The sequence below is a fragment of the Stegastes partitus genome, unplaced genomic scaffold, assembly GCF_000690725.1.
Source record: "Stegastes partitus isolate 25-593 unplaced genomic scaffold, Stegastes_partitus-1.0.2 Scaffold567, whole genome shotgun sequence".
In the NCBI taxonomy this organism is placed as follows: Eukaryota; Metazoa; Chordata; class Actinopteri; family Pomacentridae; genus Stegastes; species Stegastes partitus.
The window spans coordinates 181,530-202,310 of NW_007578298.1; the positions used below are offsets into that span (position 1 = coordinate 181,530).

Genomic DNA, 20,781 nt, shown 5'->3' on the forward strand with positions numbered 1-20,781 from the left:
CACAGTGGCGTTTTTGGACACGAGAGGTCATCGTTGCCATTGGACACTTGATGTGTGTACGAATCAGTACAAGCTACACTTTGAAACAACAATCACTGCAGCTCTCTTTCTGCTATGTCTTCTTAAAAAAAAAACAAAAAATAAAAAAATGCCATGTTTTCTCTTTTTCTTTACGGTGACATTGATCACCCCTCACATCCAGAACATATATTGTAATTTGGATTCAATGCCGAATAAAGTCATTTATTGTTTAAGGCCAACAATAACTCTTTATTAATGCAAATTCTACGGAATCAATCAAGTCATATACAATACAAACAGCAAAAGTTTATTATAAACCTGGATGACTGATGGCTCCACACAAACAGCACAGGACGGATGGCTTCCAGCAACTAAAACAATGCATCCCTGGCAGCTTACATGCTCCAGAATCTTATACAATATATGTGTACACATGAGTCCTGATGAACTTTTTTGATATCAAAAATGTTGCAGTTATTAAATCAAAGCTACATACAGGTCACCATGAATTCACATGGGTTTCATTTATTCTGTAAAGTGCTTTTTGACATACTGATTGTGACACGTGGTTCTTGTATTTTTGTGTAATCTGGCCATAAATGAGTTGCATCAAGTTAAACAGGTAGAATAATAAAGAGGGTTTTTCATTGCTTCCGTCTGTTTTCTGTGAAGTGGTTGACGAGGCTTGCTCTCTCCTGGCTGCCTCCTTGTTTCTCAGTCATGCTGGGGAGAGCAATCCGCTCGCTGTGCACAGAGGCCTCGTAATAAGGACAGACTTTTAGATGAGCAGATATTGGAGGGATGTCGGCCATGTGCCACGAATCCACTGAGGAGAAGAGATGACTGAACTCCCATACCTGGAGAGAGACAGGAGCAGAGTCAGGAGGAGAGAAAACATGGATCATAGGTTGTTTTGGATCAGATGATGCAGTAACATATCTTACAGGCTTGGCCCTCCACTTGGCTTGTCTATGTGAGTCAACATCCTTCTCCCAGCGGAGGGTCACCATCCCTCTGTCCTGCAGCAGAGACGAACACACCTGCCTCATGAGCTGGGACACCAAAGCGAGCTGCGACAGGGACTGACTGTCCAGGAAGCTGGCCATGTGGCAGAGCACCTCGTAGGGCAGCGAGCTCAGAGAGTCCTCCCCTGCTCCTGCTCTGGACGAGTCATCACCTTGTGAGGCTGGAAGGGTCGGACGCAAGTTGAAACTCCTCAGTTCCTTACTGTAGGGAAGAAAAAAGAAAAAAAAACTTCACTAAACCAAAGTTTCTAAACTCAGTCTGTGTCCAATGTTAAGGCTCTTTGTTGTCAAGAACTTAAAGTTTAGCTTCAGTTAATGGGAGTTTAATCTATTTGTTGTGTCAGTTCTTAATTTTGATCAATAAGGATACTTTTCAAAAGAGACACTGCATGTTAATCAAACACATGATTCCATAATGTTTCCTTTTGTTTTAATTGAATTGAATTGAATTGAATTGAATTTTATTTACGTAGCACTAATTTGTGTATGTAATTCACGTCATATCAAGGTACCTAACACAGTAAGGTAAAAACATAGTAAGGATTTTCTTTTGAGCGAGCACTTTGTGACATTGCTTTTTGTTATAACATCACAGCAGGTGCCAGCTACCAAGGTTACAGTACAATAGACTGACCTCAGGCTCTCTCACTACAAATGTTTTACTGACATCATGATCCTTTGCTCTCAGTGCAGAAACTTATTGTGTTCTACTTATCTAAAAACTGCACAATCTAATGCTGAATTTAGAAGACTCAATGTCTTGTCTGCTTGATAAGATGGTAACTCTTTCAAATCAAGTAAAGGAGATGTCAGAGACTGATTACTGGAAACAAGAATGAAAACAAATACTGATGTAAATTAAAATTGCTGTTTTGTGTTTACAAAAGTCTAAAAGAAGAAGACGGAAACAACACACACCGATAGACCCGTCCACTGGTCGCACCCACAGACTGTGAATAAAAGATGGATGAAGTTTCCAGGTATATAAAGTGAAGCCAATAGCAAGTGACTTGAAATCTGTATTCTTTTCAACAACCAGTAGGGGCCGACTTGATTGTTACCTCAGTAAACATCTTCCTAATGAGTTTAAGTGTCAATTGATAGTTTCCTTTAATACAGCAAAATGTTCATTTAGCAGTTTAGTTTCAATTTGGAATAAGCTAGAGGATAAAACAGGGTGTGTTTTAGGGCATGGCTCGATTGTGATTGACGCTTAATGGACGTACGTAGCATCCTAAAGTTGTCAGTCAGGTCCACCCCTCATTTGTCATTTCCAGTTTCAAAAAACTAGAAATGACATAAGGATTCAAAACAGTACTCCATAAAGCAATAGGTGATGTCATGGTAACTGTCCAAATTTTCTATTTTATATATGATGGGCCATCTTTAGCCTCTGCTTTTCTGACATGCTGTCAATTTCACTGACACGTTGTGGAAGCTGTGATATGACAGATTAGAAAAGAAAAAAAATTTGAAAGCTAGTCTTTTTGTAGGGACAATGTAAGGTGTCCCAAATGCTGAAATCCATTATTGTTAACTGTGAGACACAACAAAGGGCCAAAATTACAAACTGTTCATGGTGAGATGGCATGTGTTGACATTGTGTAGTCTGAACCCGGCATTGTTCTAGGGCACAAACTAGACCCTGACTTTTAGCCACTTGAGGGCAGCACAACAGGCCGTGTACTCAGCACTGATATATTATCACAGTTTAAGTTGAAATCATAAACAACAGCTAATTTATACATCCAGCAGTTTCAGTGCAACATTAGCATTTATCTAGAGTTGTGTTTTTGTCCATCCAAAGTAGCAAAAATATTTAAAGGTATACATCAGACCCAAATATTAGAATCTGGATAGATACGTGTGACTCACTTATAGGTGACAGTGGCTTTAAGTGTGGAGGGCTGAAACCTCCTCTGGCTGTAGGTGCATCCCAGATATGCTAAAGGGCATCTCTGCTCGAACCATCCACTCAGACACGTCTGAATGTCACTGTGCACGTTCCTGTGAAGGAGATGACAGTTCATACATTCATTAGACACACACAGCATGACCATCCACGTCCAGAAAATGTACCTATTGCCAAGTGTTTTGTAGGTTGTGGACAGTAAATGTAAAAGAGATTCTGCTTTGATTTTACATGAACATTTATCTTCCAGCACAGATCTCTTATTGGTTGCATTCTTTTTGTTCATCGACGTTTGTTGAGTTATTAAAAATTCAGCGTTTACTGCTTTAATGTTTCAAACTACATATACAAACTACAGACTCCGACAAACAAACTATAGTATCCACGGACACCTGAAATGTGTGGCGAACTCTCTGCGGTGGAAGGTGTGACCGCAGATGAAGGTGAAGACGCTGCTGGCTCTGTGGTGCCTGCTGTTCACGCTCTCTGCCTGCAGCTGCAGATGGAGCTCCAGCGGTTTGTCCACCATCACCTCAGACAGGGTTGTCTTTCTTTTAAACGGAGCCGAGCTGAACGAGTGCGTCTGCGTTCCAATGTCCACGTAGAGCCCATCTGCAGCCTTTGACTCGCTGATCTGCAGGGAAGCCAATCAATCGCAATACCTAAATAATTGTATATCACATCAACGCTTTATAGAGTCCTAAACTATGTGTAGGTGTTCTTACTGATGAAAATTTTCCAAAGCATTTCATAGTTTCAAGACTCTTTGCACCTTGTGACCCATGACCTCCCTCTCAGCGTAGCCCAGCAGGGTGGCTGCTGCTTCATTAGCGAACACGTTCTCTTCATTTGCTCCGAGGTCTGATGTGTCCACACTTCGAGTTTCGCTCTGAGCTCGTGAAGCCGTATCGTACAGATGAACCCGCCGCTTGTAGTGAAAGCTCACAGGGGCCTTACAGGAAGAAATACATGAGAATATGTTACATTACAAGACAAGAGGACAGTGAACACATCTCATGTAAATTATTATTAATTCAGATTGACTTCAGTATGTTTCTAAATCAAATCTGATCAAACCACACCCCGGACTGTCTATGAAGATGTATTGACGTGTGTCGCTGTAGTTTGTGCTGGAGCTGGTTTTAAGGTCAGAGTTACAGCTGATACTGAAAACATGACATATTACCTCACACTGGAGGCTAGCTGCATAAAGCTGCACCACAGACCTGCATCTGCCACACTCTTTATTTATTCATCTGGATCCACATTAGCTTCCACCACAGCTGTTGTTAGTCTTTCTGGGGTCACACTATCAAAATGCACCACTGAAGCTTAAATGACCACATAAAAACTATTTTATTAAATAATAACTAAAGGTAATGCAAACATGAATACTGTAATTGTAGACAAAATAAGCAAGACACAATGGAGACCCAAGCTCTTTTAAGTATGTTCAAGCATATAGATAGATTTTTTTTTTAGGTGTTTCTTAAAGGTAAGGGTGCTGGATAATTCTCAAATTTTATGAAGCCGTTTGCATTTAACACAAAATTTATGCGAACTTTTAGCTAGTTTATTAACAGCTCACACTATCTAACATTGTCCTAACGTGATTATGTTTAGTGCGACTGACTTTGTGTTGCTCTCAGTCAGGTAAGAACCAAGACATCATTGTTAAAACATCTCCCGAAACGGAACTCATTCATTGTCCAAACATCCATCCTACACACCTTCAACAGTTTTTAAACTGAGATTATTCTGTGTTTCTTTTTCATCTGCTGGTTCTCATCCCTCTCTGTCAAAAACAGAAACTGACATCTGTTCCAAAATTACTGGACTGGACCTCTGAAGCCTCATGGTCTTCTTCTGTGAGCAGGAGGTCCAAAGGGCCTTGAGCTAAAGAAGTGTTGCGATGACTGCAATATCAACTTTGTTTATATACATTACTTTTATTTTTAACTTTTACTGTTGCAGTGAGAGTGTCAATGCAACCCAAAACATCCTGCTTGTTTATATAAATGATTCACAAAATCTAATTGCTTTGGTGCATAAATAAAGTTTTGAACTTAATCCAATTAAGTTGAAAAAACATGATGTCAGTTTGTTATAGATGAACTTCTATTATAGTCTATTAGAATTATTTTGTATTTAATTACGTCTCTTCATTCTTTCCTTTATTATGAAACCACACCACCACAGCCCTGATAAAGCAGATTAGCTGAGTTTTAAAAGGTTTAACTTTTAATAAATAGTATGTTTAGTCACACAGACATAACAGTAACAAATACATAAGGTTTGAAACCATGTCTTCAGGATCTTTAAAGCTGCTGTGTGCAGTTTTATCCCGATGGAGCTCTTAGCCTCTGTTGTTTGCACTTTTTCACCTCCTTTGCTGTTGGTAAGTATGTACGACCAGATTACATGTTGGGTCAAAAGGTGTCTTAAAATGTGAGCGTTACTGCCACAGTCCACTGTAAGATTTATAAGAAATACTTAGTGATACATTGATATCTGTTGTTTTTGTAGCTGTTCTGGATGGCCGTGCATAAAGGCAAGTGAAAAGCTTTTGTCATAGAGAGAGGGAAGATGTAATAGTCATTAAAATGGAGGTAACTTGCAGAAAATCCATCCTCAAAGGTAGTCAGGGTGAATCCCTTGATTCTACACACAAAGAGTATGAGAAGTAATTGAGTTAAGTTTGAAAAACAACCAGATAGAGATAAAGGATCTGAATATCTCCCTGAATTTAGCTAAGTTAAGGTGTCAGTACACTTCAATATAATTCTGAGTTTCACAGCAAATAATTGTATCTTTAAATCGTCACCGTGAAAGAGTGCAGCGTCTGCACTGGAATTGGTTCCAGGCTGCCGTAGACAAAGTCTTTGTCCCTCGGGGTACAGGCCTCCATTTGCCCGAAGGCAACCAGCATACGCCCATGATGCACCACGTACATGTTGTACTCATGTGGGGTGAGTTCTTTCCCCAGACGCTCCAGCACCCCGTCCTGCCACGGGGCCAGTCCAGTCTTACTCGTGTCTGGTGGAGGGAAGTTCTCAGCCGCACAATCTCCCTCTGCACCTTTGCTTTCTGCACATGTGTTGTCCTGCTTCTGGGCCTGTTTTGGATCCTCCACAGTTTTGGTGTTTGCCTTCTCCCCAGGTTTTGGGCTTTGTTTGGGATTTTCTAGGTTTGCCTCAGTGACAGCACAGGCACGTTTCTCCATGCTGAACATCAGCTCACACATGTTGTATTTCTCTTTGCTTAGGCCTGAGCCTTGTTCCACAATGTTCTGTGCAGCCTCCTCTTCAACACTTTTCTCACACAAGCTGTTTACAGGGTGGTCTCCTGGATTGAAGTAAAGACAACAGATTAGAAATTGAAAGAGACTGCAAGAAAGAAGTTGCAATGTATGCTGCAAACTACTGTTGTATTCCTAAAGCCCCTGAAGATATGGTTTAAAATGTGAATAAATAAGAAATAGTCAAAGTTGAAAACATCTTTAGCTCGCTGTGGGTGGTTTGATCAGATTTGACTGACAGGTACAAAAAAAACTTTGTTGAGTAAAATAACTGTGTGGCAGAAAAAAGTGTAAAAGTGCTGAACCCCAGCACTTATAATGAAAGAATAACTGAAAAAATATTTACAGGTTTCAGGTTTTCAGGGCCTTTTAGGCGACTCCTGACCCTATGATGCATTATCTTAGAGGAGATGTCTCATGAAAGTGGTTATTTCATGTCAGATGAAAGCAGCAGTATGATTCACCTTCACTGGTTCCTTTGACACCGTTGACAATCCCTCCAACTGCCGTCTCCTCTTTCTTCTCATCCTGTATTTCCTCCTCTTCTTCTTCCATCAGCTCTGGGTAGAGGGGCTTCATTTTCAGGCGGCTGTACAGATCTGACTGATCCACCAGAGCCATGGCAAGTTCCAAAGCCTCTCCCTGCACCTCTCTTTCCTTCAGCACATTATCCTGCAGGGCTTTGAAGTTGTGTGGGTTCGTGTCATCGGTCAGCCAGCGAAGCCACTCCATGGAGCAGGACACCACACTGGCCGGACACACCTGGAGGTGAGCTGCCCGAGAGGAGCGGGGTAGCTGGACTGGGCAGCCGAACTCAGCGTTGAGGCAGGGCACCCTGACATTGGGGCAGAGCAGCAGGTGATCCTCCTCTTTGCAGAGATGGAAAAGGGCACCGCAGTGCAAACGGCAGGGGATGACGGCACAGGACACAGAGACCTCCACCCGAGTCCTGCAGCGCCGACTGTAGCAGGAATCACAGTGGACATGCTGTCGCACCCTGGAGGCCCGAGAACGATGACTCTGAACGGGTGACGAAGTAAAATGGAGGAGCCAAGAAGATAAAGAGTTACACCACAATGACACAGCATAATAAAATGGAATCTTTGATCCAACACCAATACTTAGATTAGAACTATAAAATTCATGCATGTTAATGGGGTGCACAAAATGTTACCAACACGAGTAACTGTAATGCATCACAAAACAAAACAAAGTCTGCAAAAACTAAAATAGCTTCTCAAGCAAAAACGTTATTTATGCAAGAGCCAATGAATCAGATTGCATTACATTTTACTGGTGTACTTAATAAAAGGGGGTCATATCGGAAATCTGTGACTCACCATATCCACAGGACTTTGGACCGTTTGGTTTTGTTGCCCTGCAGGGAAAAACACAAAAACATTTTAAACTGATGTTTTACCCTGTGGCATCAGCCCTTAGGAGTGATTCACAACCTTTTTGACTTGTGACCCCTGAAAACAAAGCAATGTCTACTTCCTCCATCATCACTGGCATCAGATTATTATGGCCAAAACAACTAAAGAGTGACCAGAAGTGTAATCTACAAAAAACAACAAGAGGAAAGAAAGCTACAGTCAGCAGCTTTGCAAAAGGTACTAAACACTAACATCATAATGCAAAGATGCCGAAGAACATGCCAATGTGATGTAGGTACATGTTCACTACACTAATTTGGCATATTACAGGCTAACATGATAATTTCCTAATTGGCACAAAACACAAAGTCCAGCTGAACATTTTTGCTGGTATTTAGTCATAAGCTAAAGTACTGAACAAATCAAATATTGTACAAGATGAAAAATCAGGGTATCCCCAAAGTTATTGTCATTCATGTAGAATGGAACATGAATGCCTGTGATAAATGACATGGAAATCCATTTAATAGTTAGGACATGTCACTGGAAACCAAAACACATGTCTCTACGGGGAGTTTAGGGATTTCCAAGTCACTAGACCAAATCCTCTCAAGAGCATCTCTACTACATTTGAGTCCAGTTGTTGTTGAGACATATCAATCTGGACTGACAGACTGACAGTGCTGCATTTACATTTTTACTTAGATTCCCATCCTATTATCTCCTGACCAATGAGAGTAGTACTGTAGCTCTATAGAGGGTCAGTAACCAGCAACAGGCTGCACAACAAATTAGCTGCACACAAAAAATTATTAGCATAAAAGAAATGTCAGCTGACTGTGCAGCACTCTTGTCAACACACATTAAAATGCACTTGTGTCCCAAATGTAACACGAAGATTTAAAGTCATGCGTAAACACAGAGCATTGTTGAGTTGCATGTCCTCTGGCTCTGTAACAGCAACTCATACGAGCATGTAAAGCACCTGAAATATTCACCTTCTACACCTTTATTACTTCTCTCAGTCGTTTCACTGTACTCCCTATAGTTCAGATCAACAAAGACAGACACTATCAAAGTATTTCAGCAGATTAACAATAGGATCAAAGTTTCCGGTCAAATGTCTTACCAAGGTGCCACCACAGACGTGTCTCTTAGGTTTTATAACGTTGCTTTTGCTCCCTGTGCTCTTTGAACTGGAAGGTTATAATTAGACAAGAGAGCACGAAACACATTCAGGAGGAGAAATAACTCCCCCCTCTGACTCCAACTCCAAACCACAGCCACCAAACTCTGTTAAGAAGTTTGCATGTCTTATTCTGGGCCACACTGTATGTGTCTGAACACCTGTTGTCAAAATAAATAGGCCATCCTCTGTTTGAATAACTGCAAGAAAATGCTCCCGAGCAGTGTGATTGTACCAAAACCTCCACTAGAGGACAGTGTTTGGATTAGAAATGAACTATTTTTTCCCTGCAGGTTGAAATTAATAGTAGGCAACAGCAAAATATGCGTAAGAGAGAAGTAAGTGAGACAGAAATCTAAAAAGAAAAAACTAAATTTGGTGACTTCTCTTGAATATGACAATCATTTTCTTGCCTCATTTTTTTCTTTTTCTCACCCTAATCCAAACCAAAAATCATCATCCTTGGCCCTCCAGGGTGCAAAAGCACTGTGATTCCTCAGAGGCCTGGTAACTGAAACCATGTTACTGATGACCGCTGTAACATTTCTCGGTCAGTCTATTAATAACACGCACACATAACAGACACACAGACAGTTGGTCTTTAAAAGTACAAGACAGACTACAAGGAGAATGACTCTCTCCAACTCGTGGCCTGCAGTTCACTCTTTTTTTTAACTTTTACGCCACAGAATTCTGCTGGCAACCTGCTATTGTGGGTTCCTACATATCTTTTTTTAAAGCTAATGGTACTGAGAGATTCTAAGTTTCCTCTGCGTTTGGTAGACAGACCTGCAGCTCAGATAAAGAAACCTGACGCCAGAAGACCTGAAGGATGGTATGGACTTTATTTTGCAGCTGCAATACCAATGTTGTTTTGAATTATTAAGTTTTATTTGCCTTTAAGTAGCTTTTTGGTTGTGAGCTGTCCAGTGTGTCATATAAAGTAAGAGATTATGTTCTTCAGCTCTTCACTGAATCTTTGTTTGCACAAAGTGAAATATTAAACATCCATTATCTATACACCGCTTAATCCTCATTAGGGTCGAGGGGGGCTGGAGCTTATCCCAGCTGACTAAGGGTGAAGGCAAGGGACACCCTGGACAGGTCACCAGTCTGTCACAGGGCTACACTCAGAGACAGACAACCAAGCACACTCACATTCACACCTATGGACAATTTAGAATCACCAATTAACCTCAATATGTTTTTGGATCTTGTGGGAGGAAGCTGGAGAGCCCAGAGAGAACCCACGCTGCACGGGGAGAACATGCAAACTCCATGCAGAAAGATCCCGGGTGTCCTTATTGGGACGCGAACCACCGACCTTCTTGCTTCGAGGCAACGGTGCTAATATTAAACATGCAAAACTCGTTAAAAAAAAAAAAGGCCGACCGTTTTTGTGCTCAAAATTTCCTGTTAATTGCTCAGGAACGAGACACGAAAGCAACGCCTTGTAAACAAATTGAAATATTGACATATTTTGCATCTTTAGCCAGGTTTTTGGATTCAGATGAGCTATGGGGTGCAGAATTTTACATTAACTTATGCAGGTTTGAGCTAGTTTTGGTAGCACAAGTTCACCATTAGTGACTGACCCATGTGCCTGTGAGGTTATGTGGAGTTTAATGTCTCAATCTGAAACACAAATGCTAACTTATCATGCAAATGTACTTACATATAAACTGCATAATATTAAAATCTGTTGTGTTTAATGTGTCCACTGTTTCAAATCTAAAAAAAGAAAAAGAAGTGTTGATTTAATGACTTCTGCTGATTCTAACAGCCAGTCTGTTCTCTTGGTCTTCCTTTTTTCCCCTTTATTTCCCATTCAGAGTCATCGTTCTCGGGCCTCCAGGGTGCGACAGCATGTCCACTGTGATTCCTGCTACAGTCGGCGCTGCAGGGCTCGGGTGGAGGTCTCTGTGTCCTGTGCCGTCATCCCCTGCCGTCTGCTCTGCGGTGCCCTTTTCCATCTCTGCAAAGAGGAGGATCACCTGCTGCTCTGCCCCAATGTCAGGGTGCCCTGCCTCAACGCTGAGTTCGGCTGCCCAGTCCAGCTGCCCCGCTCCTCTCGGGCAGCTCACCTCCAGGTGTGTCCGGCCAGCGTGGTGTCCTGCTCCATGGAGTGGAATCGCTGGCCAGCCAATGATGCCCATTCTTACCCAAACACAGAGCTGCATGAAAACCTGCTCAGAGAAAGAGAGCAGGGAGGATGTCTGGACCTGGCTTTGGCCCTGAAAGACCAGGACCGCCTATTTCACTCCATTAAGATGAAGAAACTGTTCCCAGAGATGATCCAGACTGCAGAGGAGGAGATGAAAGAAGAGAGGAAGGAGAGGGAGAGGGAGAGGAAGAAGAAGAAAGAGAGGAAGAAAAAGGCAGCGGAGAGGGAAGCGGCAAGAGAAGCCAATGCTCAAACCTGGGAGTCTTTCAATCTGTTTAACATCCAAAACCCTAATGTGACAGAAGAGGAGGAGGAGGATGAAGATGAGGATGAGATTGAATATCAGCCGGTGCTAACTCAGGAGGAGAGAGAGGCTATAGCCAGGTCATCAGTAGTTGATGCTGACCTGTTAGAAAACTACAGCACCTGGGAGCACATGTTCAGTATGGAGATGGGCGGCTGCCGGACAGCTGGAGAGGCAGCAGCAGGAGGCCGAGGACAGAGTCTGCCTAAAGGGAGGGGAAAAGGCCTGGGCACTGTTATGGAGGAAGATGCCTGTATGGGTGCAACAGCATCAGACACTTGTAAACTAGTGAGCGGTGCCTGCACCTCCTCATCCTCCTGTCCAGCTGGAAAGCGCAAGAAGGGGAACTTTGTGTACGGACACGTGGAGGCGATGAAGATTATCACTGTACGCACCTTTAAAATCCCAACCAGCTTTTCTGCCAGGCAGTCCCGCATCCGCAACCCTGGTTTCTACAGGAGAGAGAGTGAAGCTGTGGACACCAGCGATCTGGGAGTGGCGCTAGAGGAGATGCCAGTTTGGGAGGAAGTTCAGGTGAGGCAAAGGAATTCAACCTTTTCAGAGTATTTTGGTAAAAATGCTCTTATTAGACCTATGAAAGTTTTTGGCCACTGCTGTGAACACAACATTGATATCCATCTCCTATTAAGTTTAAACTTTATCTATTAGTAAACACAAGTGTTTTACATTTACAGCAGACATAGATACAACCACATTTATTTGGATGAATACAGGTCTTAACTCTCCTTTTAGCTCTGTTTTTGGTCTCCACCAGGGACTGAAGGAAACATTTAGATATATTTAGCACTAAATGGTGCATAATGTTCATTAGATAATTACAATGGCTGCTGCTTGGTTGTCTAACTCCCACCTAGTGTCGACTGCAGGTAAAAGTCATGCATTTCAAGCAGTTTTCTTCTCCCATTCTGCTATACAACAGCCTCCGGACTAAAAAAATCTACCGCACAGAAAATTTCAAGTTTTGTCAAGAGGTTGGATCATTCAGTAAGGCAGCCATGCTAGTGTTTTTTACCCTGTGAATTAATCATTTTAATGACAGTGCTAGCCTCTCTGCCTGAAAATGTTCTATGAAAACTTGTTGGTTTCCAGAAATACAGACAAGCCTAAGTGTTTTCCTCGACAGAAGAATGATAGTGAGGTGTATGTGAGAGTAGCTATTTGATGTTGAGCAGGTTGGAGACAGCTGCCCACTGTGGCAAAAACAGCACTATGAGAACAGTAAAAGCAAAACATTGATTCATTCTCACTATAAGTAAATTAATTATAGCTGTTGTGTCCTATAAGTTTAAATTTAGCTAAAAGTTTGTCAATCCAGAGAAAATCGCTCTTTTTATCTCACATGATATTTACTTGTACAGAAGAAATCCGAGCTGCAACGCTTAAGTAGTCAATTTTTCAATAGAATCTTAGTTTAAAATGAATAAATTCCAATATATTTCACTTCAGTCAGCTGTCTAAAAACACCTTATTTTTTGGTTTAGGACTGGTTGGGGAAAAAACCCCAGTATTTTGAAGAATGTAGCTTTTTTTGTGCTGCACAGCATTGTGTGTGTGTTTTTGTTTTTTACATATTTATTTTTGAACACTTTATTGACTATTTAAGGGGGAAAAGCACATTTTTCTTTAATTTTCTGCATTTCAGTATTGCTTAAGCTGTGAGCTAAGTCATATATGTGTCCCACTGGTAAAGCTTTATAGCAGCCATCCGTCAAGAACCCCCAATCAAAAGTGGTGCAAACACTAGGGACTGCAACATCTAGTCCTTTCAACGAACCATATTGTCTCACTGGTATAATGTGATCTTGCGGCGTCACAGGCCATTTGTGAAAAAACAAGTCAAAAAACTTACAATAGGGCTGTAAGGTGGAGCAGTGTTTAGCACCGTTGCCTCACAGCAGGAAGGTCGCCGGTTCACGTCCAGATAAGGACACCCGCGATCTTTCTGCGTGGAGCTTGCATGTTCTCCCTGTGCAGTGTGGGTTCTCTGGCTTCCTCCCACAAGGTCCAAAAAGATGTTGAGGTTAATTGGGGATTCTAAATTGTCCGTAGGTGTGAATGTGAGTGTGCTTGGTTGTCTGTGTCTAAGTGTAGCCCTGTGATAGACTGGTGACCTGTCCAGGGTGTCCCCTGCCTTCACCCTGAGTCAGCTGGGATAGACTCCAACCCCCCGCAACCCTAGTGAGGATTAAACGGTGTACAGATAATGGATGGATGGAAAACCTTACAATATGAAAAAGTAAAAACATTGCAACAGAAGAGTGAAAAAAAACTCTCTTTCTAGAGGTAGAATCCTCCAACAGAACCAGGTTTGGGCAGAGACATTGCTCAAATGATTTCTCTTGTTTGTTTAATACTCAGCACCACACAACCTCCTACTTAAAGCGGCAATAAATATTCTGAACGTTTGCTTCATGGTGCGTTTGATTTGCTTCTCAGGCCTCCCTGCTGTGCTCCCTGGAGAAGGAGCAGAGGGGTCACCTCATCGCAGAGAGTGTTTGCCAAGACGGTCTGTTACAAGATGAAGGCACACAGACCTACAACTTTCTGTCAGCTCCTTTCCGGAAAAACACGTCACTGGCTGACCTGAATGCCAGGAAACCACCAGAGCTGCACCTACAGCTGCAGGTGGAGAGCGTCACTAGCCGACACCACAAGGCCAGCTCTGCCTTCACCTTCCTCTGTGGACACTATTTCCAGCGCAGAGAATACGGCAAACATTATAAGTGAGTTTTATTTATTGCCATATTATTAAATTCATACCTGGAGAGACAACAAATTCATGTACACTCCCAAAACTGTTAGTTTCTTCATAGTTGAAAGACAGTATCATATAAGAGCTGCAAAATAAAACAAAAAAAAATCTAATTATTTGCATGCAAACTCACACTAGGCCAGGTTAACCATGAAGATAACACATGGAGATAAAACCTTTGTATTCAGTATGTAAAGGACAGAAAAAATGTGGTTTTATTTTATTTATAGCCCACATATACATTTGATCATATTCTGTTTGAATGCATTGACCACTCTGATTATTCCTATAAACACCCACATGTCTTTTGTTACAGTGAAATGAAAATAATCTGTTTCTAATGATCAATATATAGGAACATCCACAGCGACATCCAGATGGGTGTAAACGGCTGGTTTGAGCAGAGATGTCCACTGGCGTACCTGGGATGCACCTACAGCCAGAAGAGACTTCAGCCCTCCACACATGAAGCAACCGTCAAATACAAGTGAGACAAAACGATAAGTTCACCTTCATATACAATGAAAAAGCCGAAAAAAATGTAGAAGTGCAAACAAGCTCTGCTATGAGAAAAGGCTATTTAATTTTCCATGGTATTATATTGAATACAATGCGTGCAGAATTTGGGACAACAGTGTCCATCAGCAGAACTCTTCTAGTAAAAGTATTAGATTTGCATTTATACTCAGGTAAAAGTACAAAATTATTAACATCAAAATATACTCAAAGTACCAAATATATGCATTGCGTAAAATGGCATTTTTCAAAATATGATGTATCAGTAGATTACAATTACTAATGCAATGCATTTGTCACTTTAACTCTGCAGCTTTTAAAGGGGATGTATTTGATCAAGCTTAACTGCTGGGTAGCTTGTGAATTTCCCTTTAGGGATCAAAAAAGTTTTGTCTCAATCTAAAATATTAAATGGTCATTTATTGATTGATCATATTTCGCATTATCTAACTAAATCTGCAGAGTGTGTTACTACAGTTATTGAATAATAATAAAATATTTGCATTTCATACTGTCCACCACTGCTCACCTGTCTTGAGAAGCTCAGAGTCAGAGCTCATTTATGTGATCTTGGGGCACCAGAGCTACTTCATATTTCATACACACACAAAAAAACAATAAAAAAAATAAAATAAAAATGTGGTTGTAAACCTGCAGTAACACATTTTGGCCACAGGACAGCAGCAGAAACAAACAATGTTATTAAAGCCAGTATGTCAAATCGATTGCATTGGTTACTTATTTACATATCTGGCATATACATGTCATATTTGGCATTGCTTGGATTCATGTTTTTGGCCACCTGTTCCTTTAGTTTCTCTCTTCTTAGAATTGTTTTGGTTTCTACTGACATTTAAAGAAAATAGAGGGGACTTAGGCTGCTAAATACTTCATAATATTGCTTATCTAGTCACTGTAGTAGTGTGAAAAATGACAAACAGTATTGGTAAATGAAAACACTAAAGTTTGAGGTAATTTTTAAAATTTATTATAACAAGTCATGACTTTATGTCCCATTATACATGATCATTTAATCTATTGTCATAAATAAAAATACTGATTGTTGCAGCTTAAAGTTTTGGTTAAGTGTGACATTGACTTGGCACTTTATTTAGATTTTATTTAGGTTTAATAAGCCCATCAATCCTCATGCAAAGAATTATAAATCAAATGCTTTTTCACATAACATAATTGCATCTGTGCTTTCAGTGAGGATCTGGGCTGCTTTAGCCTCCATCCTACAACCCTTGTCTCTCTGGGTGATGCCTCCCAGCCGTCCAGCAACTCAGCAGACTCCTCTATCGCTCAAAGGAAGAGAGGAGGTCAAGCTGGAGCAGGGGAGGACTCTCTGAGCTCGTTGCCCTACGAGGTGCTCTGCCACATGGCCAGCTTCCTGGACAGTCAGTCCCTGTCGCAGCTCGCTCTGGTGTCCCAGCTCATGAGGCAGGTGTGTTCATCTCAGCTGCAGGACAGAGGGATGGTGACCCTCCGCTGGGAGAAGGAGGCCAACTCACATCGAGGAGCCAAGTGGAGGGTGACGCAGAAGGTGAGAGCCGACAGACTGACATGTGGGAAGATGAGATGTTCGTATTTCATCAGCAAAATAGGGGCTGTTAAAAGTGCATCAAGTAGATAAAAGATAAAGTGATTCCTAAAAGAGTACAAAACTGCATCAAGGCTAAAGTTAGAATAAAGTATGAAGGAAGTTACATGAAGTTTTCATTGATAGAGACCAACTGGTGGCATATCGAAATAAAAAATAAAGTAAAACAAACACTTTAAAACTGTCAGATGGTGCCCTTTTGTTCAGTGGTTTAAGACCCAAAGTATGTAAAATGATCTGTGATTTCAATTCATTCATCCGAAAAACAAACATGTATCAACAAAATGAATATAATTTTGTCCCAAATCATCTTACAGGCCCCAGATTTATATCATGACCTCCAGCTGGACTAAGCCACTGTATATAAAGTTGTTAAAGATGCAATATGCAAATTTGTGAACATAAACCAATAATAGAGCATCAAACAACTATCTGCTATATAAATATATAGTGGAGTAATGGTGTCCTTAGCAGAGTATAACGTCACATGCGTTGTGTTTTGGAGTCAGTCTGGTGCACATGTTGTGCTTGTTTGTGCATGTGAGTCCCTCCATTTGAAACTGTTGACCCTCCCCATGCTCATAAACAGACAAATGCAACAAACAGAAACACACAGAGGAGAGCAGACATGACTGGATAGAAGGAGATACCGGTGAAGTGAAGATAACGCTACTCGAGTTGACAACAACTCTTCACTGCCGTTCAAATTATTTTACAATGCTAGCATGGGCTAATGGTTGTGGCTGGTGCATTGTTTGTTGGTTTTGGTGTACACAGCGTTTCTGGTTTTCCTTGTAATTGAAGGAAGGTAGGATGTGCAGCTCACGGTACATACGTCTCTCTCTGTTCCTGCAGGTTTGGCAGTTCAGCTCCTTGTTCTCTCCTGTGGACACCTGGTGCTTCCGAGACGTGCCGTCCATCTCGGAGCATCTAAAAGTGTGTCCCTACTACGAGAAAGAGTCCAAGACAGAGAAGATTTGTCTTCCACAGATCCGAGAAGTAATCCAAACCAACAGGAGCTGCAAAGGTCCCACTCTGGTGACCTTGTTCCAGCAGCAAAGGATCATGATGTAGGGGTGTTAGAAATCAGGTAGCTAGTAAAATGTATGTGTCACAACCCACCAACAACAGACTTTTATTGCATGCAGTCCCTTTTCTCTCTCTTGCCATATGCCCTGTCACTGCTGTCCACTGGCATTTAAAGGTAAAGGAGTTGAGTTTTGATATTAATGCTGTGACACTGATTCGATGCCTTCATTGCAGACACAGACTTTGCAGTCTAAATCGAACTTCATTGACAAAAAATGTCAGGAAAGCACTGAAATTAAGTATGTAAAGAAATTCCTGAGTAAAGCAATAAAGCCACAGCTGTCCTCTTTTTTTTTTTTTTAATTCAGATACAATTAAAAATGTGTTCTTGGAGATTTTGAAAAATGGCAACACTCAAGTTTCCTGAGGGTAAATGAAGACTTTAAAAAAAAAAAAGTGATGTTTACATTATAGGATTTTTAAAAAATTAAAAAACAAAACAAAAAACAAATCCTGAGCCATTTTGCCTCCCAAACAGCTATTCTGATACATTAGACAGTGAGTTAATACATGTGCAATTCCATTACTTAGGAGACATCTTCAGAACAACACTACATGAATGAATACTTCTATATAATGAGGTCCCTTCCGTGAATAACTTATTCTATGTTGCAATAAAAAATGTAAAAAAATTTAAAAAACACTATATGTGCAGTTTCAGCTTTGGAAGATAAAAATAGAAAAGGAGTCACAAGTTGACTATTACAGTTATCAGAATAGACATGTTTCTGTTGCAGCAAACAACACAGGATTTCTACATGATACCTGTGTTTCTTTCTTAAAATCATCTTTGACTTGGCTCTCTCTAGTGGCTTTTGCTGGATTTGTTTGTGTTCCCGAGGACATCTGCTCTGAGCAGTCTGTAAAACAACACGACATTCATGATGGACATCAGGCTAAGGCCGGCTGTCCCCATCATCAGGACGTAATGAGGTAAACCTTCACTTTGACCTGCCAGCCAGCAGGCCATCCAGCCCAGAGTGCAGAAACGAAACACCAAAAACCTGCAGGGGAGACAGAAAATCGATCAGAAACTGTGAAACCAAAAGCAGACAGACAACCAGCATCATATCACCATTTATTATATTGAAACAACAAGAAAGGTCTGATTACTAGAAACAATTTTAGGTTTATAATCTTGCTCAGTATCTGACATGTGGACAGGAGGAGCTGGAGTCTAACTGATGCACCTGTGATTAATGAATGACCTGCTGCACCTCCTGAAAAACACAACTGCTTATGACCAAAGTTTGAATAAAGACTCGCTGCACAACTTTTTCACACCTCAAAAATGTAGTTGTGTATTTTTGTATGCACCTTGGTTACTTGCTTAGGTTTTTGTATGCATAGAGGTGACTGGGCCTTTGCAGTAGCTGCTCCTAGTCCCTGGAAGAGTTCGCCTTTTCATGTAAGAACTGCTGAGACTTTAGAAACTTTAAAGTCACAGCTGAAGAACCACTTCCTTTCTTATGTGATGCTATTCATAATAATGCTGCACTTTGGTTCAACTCTTGTTGTTTTATGTGCTTTATGAATACATTTAACTCGACTTGACCTTCATGAACACACAAAACATTGTGCTATAATATTAGTCATCTTTAGAGTTGCTGTATTTGTCCCATTTTGTCAGTCGTTATAATGAACTTACAGCAGCCTCCAGCTTCATATTGAGATGGCAAACAGAAGAGTGTTATCAAGCTTCTCATCTAAATCCCTGCAGGACCGCAGTTAAGCTGATTTGCCGCAGTCTGTCTTTAAAACTACAATATAAAGCTAAAGTTTTTTTTAACTTTTACTGTTCTTTAGTTTAGTTCTTTGCAAACCAAAGGTCGGAGGGTAACTTTTCTAAAAACATATGTCATTCATAAGTCAAGGCTGGTGGGAGTTTTTGTGTTTTGTTGCATAAACTGAAAAAAAGTTTTATGACCTAAGAAACGGATTAAAAACAGACGATATTGTAGCAGCTGATCAAAGCATGCTGACAAACGATTAGTTATTCACTCATTTTTGTTATATGCCACTTCTTACATACTCCACTGAACATGAAATTATATTTTCCAGTGTAAACACATGGTTTACCTCTCATTGTGTTCAAGACTATTACTAATTTTTTGCAAGTAAAAAAAAAAATACACAAATGAATTTGAAATGGTGCTGTTTGAAATTTCAGGTCGTCACATATTGAAAAGCATCTCTCTCATCTTCCCTGATAAAGCTCCACTAAGTCACCTACGTTCCCAGGTTGAGCCAGCTGACAACGCTGAAGGCAAGAGAGGGACGAGGAGATGCGACTTCAGGTCCCGGTCTGTTCCTCCGTCCTGACAGGAGGAGCAGCTGCCTGGTGTGAAGGAAAACAGAGTTGATCTCCACCAGCAGAGACACCAGAGCGAAGCCCACGTAGAGGCGGGACACTGCAGCCAAACCGAAGCATGAGATCACCTGAGCAAAGAGTTTCAACAGCAGAATCAGCACAAACAAGCAGGCACAGCAACATGCTGAACAACTTTATTCACACTTTAACAAAACACATGCATAGATAATGACCTATAATTCAGGAGGTCACATATAGCTGTAACAGAAAGTCTGTCATGATTGATTCATCTTCCCAGAAACCTATTGTGACAGACTAAACAACGGGTTTACCAGTATTTAGTAAACTACTTACCAATGTCAAAAGCTAATAGAACAGAAAAGAATAGAATAGATTTTATTTATCTCAGACCTGGGAAATTATTTAATAATAATAGATGTAATAATAAGCATTTATATGGATTTTCTCAGGTTGCCAAGCTGCAAAAAGTCAATTTGGCTGAGATATGATATGCTCCTGTGTAACTTCTTTGATATTTTATCTCATTAATTATTCAGGAAAACCTCTGTGGGTGGAAAAAGTACAGTTTGGTCCAGATGTTGTGTAGCCATTCTCTAGAAGATAAGCAAACTAAGACAAGGAGGAGGATAAATTGTAGGACATTCTTAACAACCTGTTGACCCAAAAGTCTTCTGCTTTGTAAGAAAGTTGTACTGAAACATATAAAACTACCACAGAGCACCTGAACCCAGCAGACTTTGAACTTTGATCAATGTAAAGGTAAATGTTTTACTGTCTCTTCAGTTACATCAGCAGCTGTACACATGCTCATCAGCAAACATACAAACCTGCCAGACACAATGTGCGCTGCATTCAAAGTTGCCCTGTATTTATATGATGTTGTGACACTGAAGTCGCACCCTGAGGCAGCAGTGTGTTGGTGTGCAGCAGGTGAACCAGGTCATGACCTGCGCTGCCTCTGGAGATAAAACGGTCACACAGATCAAGGCTGAATACCACAGAGAGGATATGGTGATTGTGCGCTTTCATTTACTGACCTTGTGTAACTGCAGGACAACTGAGAAGAACAACTTGTAACATTATGAAAAATAAAAAATAAAATCATCTTCATGACTCTGGAGATTATGAATGTCCAAGAGTTATAAATAATACATAATGTCTATTGAATTAGATTGCAGGTAC

The 20,781-nt window shown here is 40.9% G+C and overlaps 3 protein-coding genes across 5 annotated transcripts in view; 1 reads left to right on the forward strand and 2 right to left on the reverse strand.

Moving 5' to 3' along the window:
* Window positions 1-307: 307 nt before the first annotated feature.
* Window positions 308-8,837, reverse strand: LOC103362286 (F-box only protein 40-like). 2 transcript variants are annotated; one of them, XM_008288600.1, is made up of 10 exons: window positions 8,762-8,814; window positions 8,631-8,674; window positions 7,597-7,634; window positions 6,721-7,276; window positions 5,783-6,303; window positions 3,731-3,910; window positions 3,351-3,592; window positions 2,922-3,053; window positions 966-1,248; window positions 308-878 (listed from the first exon to the last, which is right to left on the reverse strand). In XM_008288600.1, exons 3-10 carry the CDS (start codon window positions 7,597-7,599, stop codon window positions 666-668), a joined length of 2,130 nt encoding a protein of 709 aa, XP_008286822.1. In that variant the 5' UTR covers window positions 7,600-7,634; window positions 8,631-8,674; window positions 8,762-8,814; the 3' UTR covers window positions 308-665. The 2 variants fall into 2 exon arrangements, with proteins under 2 accessions (XP_008286822.1, XP_008286823.1); XM_008288601.1 differs by lacking the exon at window positions 8,631-8,674 and having other exon boundaries at window positions 8,762-8,837.
* LOC103362285 (F-box only protein 40-like) lies at window positions 592-17,557 on the forward strand. Of its 2 annotated transcripts, XM_008288599.1 has the most exons (7): window positions 592-603; window positions 9,448-9,653; window positions 10,651-11,820; window positions 13,744-14,030; window positions 14,415-14,546; window positions 15,785-16,121; window positions 17,034-17,557. In XM_008288599.1, the coding sequence occupies exons 2-7, from the start codon at window positions 9,651-9,653 to the stop codon at window positions 17,250-17,252; spliced, it is 2,148 nt and encodes a 715-aa protein (XP_008286821.1). In that variant the 5' UTR covers window positions 592-603; window positions 9,448-9,650; the 3' UTR covers window positions 17,253-17,557. The 2 variants fall into 2 exon arrangements, with proteins under 2 accessions (XP_008286821.1, XP_008286820.1); XM_008288598.1 differs by lacking the exon at window positions 592-603 and having other exon boundaries at window positions 9,418-9,653.
* A 101-nt stretch (window positions 17,558-17,658) lies between these two features.
* The window catches only part of LOC103362305 (TLC domain-containing protein 2-like), a 5,904-nt gene continuing 2,781 nt past the window's right edge, over window positions 17,659-20,781 (reverse strand). The window contains exons 2-4 of the mRNA XM_008288623.1: window positions 20,499-20,557; window positions 19,501-19,762; window positions 17,659-18,271 (exon numbers count right to left, since the gene is read on the reverse strand). Coding sequence (XP_008286845.1) covers window positions 18,073-18,271; window positions 19,501-19,762; window positions 20,499-20,557 — 520 coding nt within the window. The 3' untranslated portion in view covers window positions 17,659-18,072. The remainder of the gene's footprint in view (window positions 18,272-19,500; window positions 19,763-20,498; window positions 20,558-20,781) is intronic.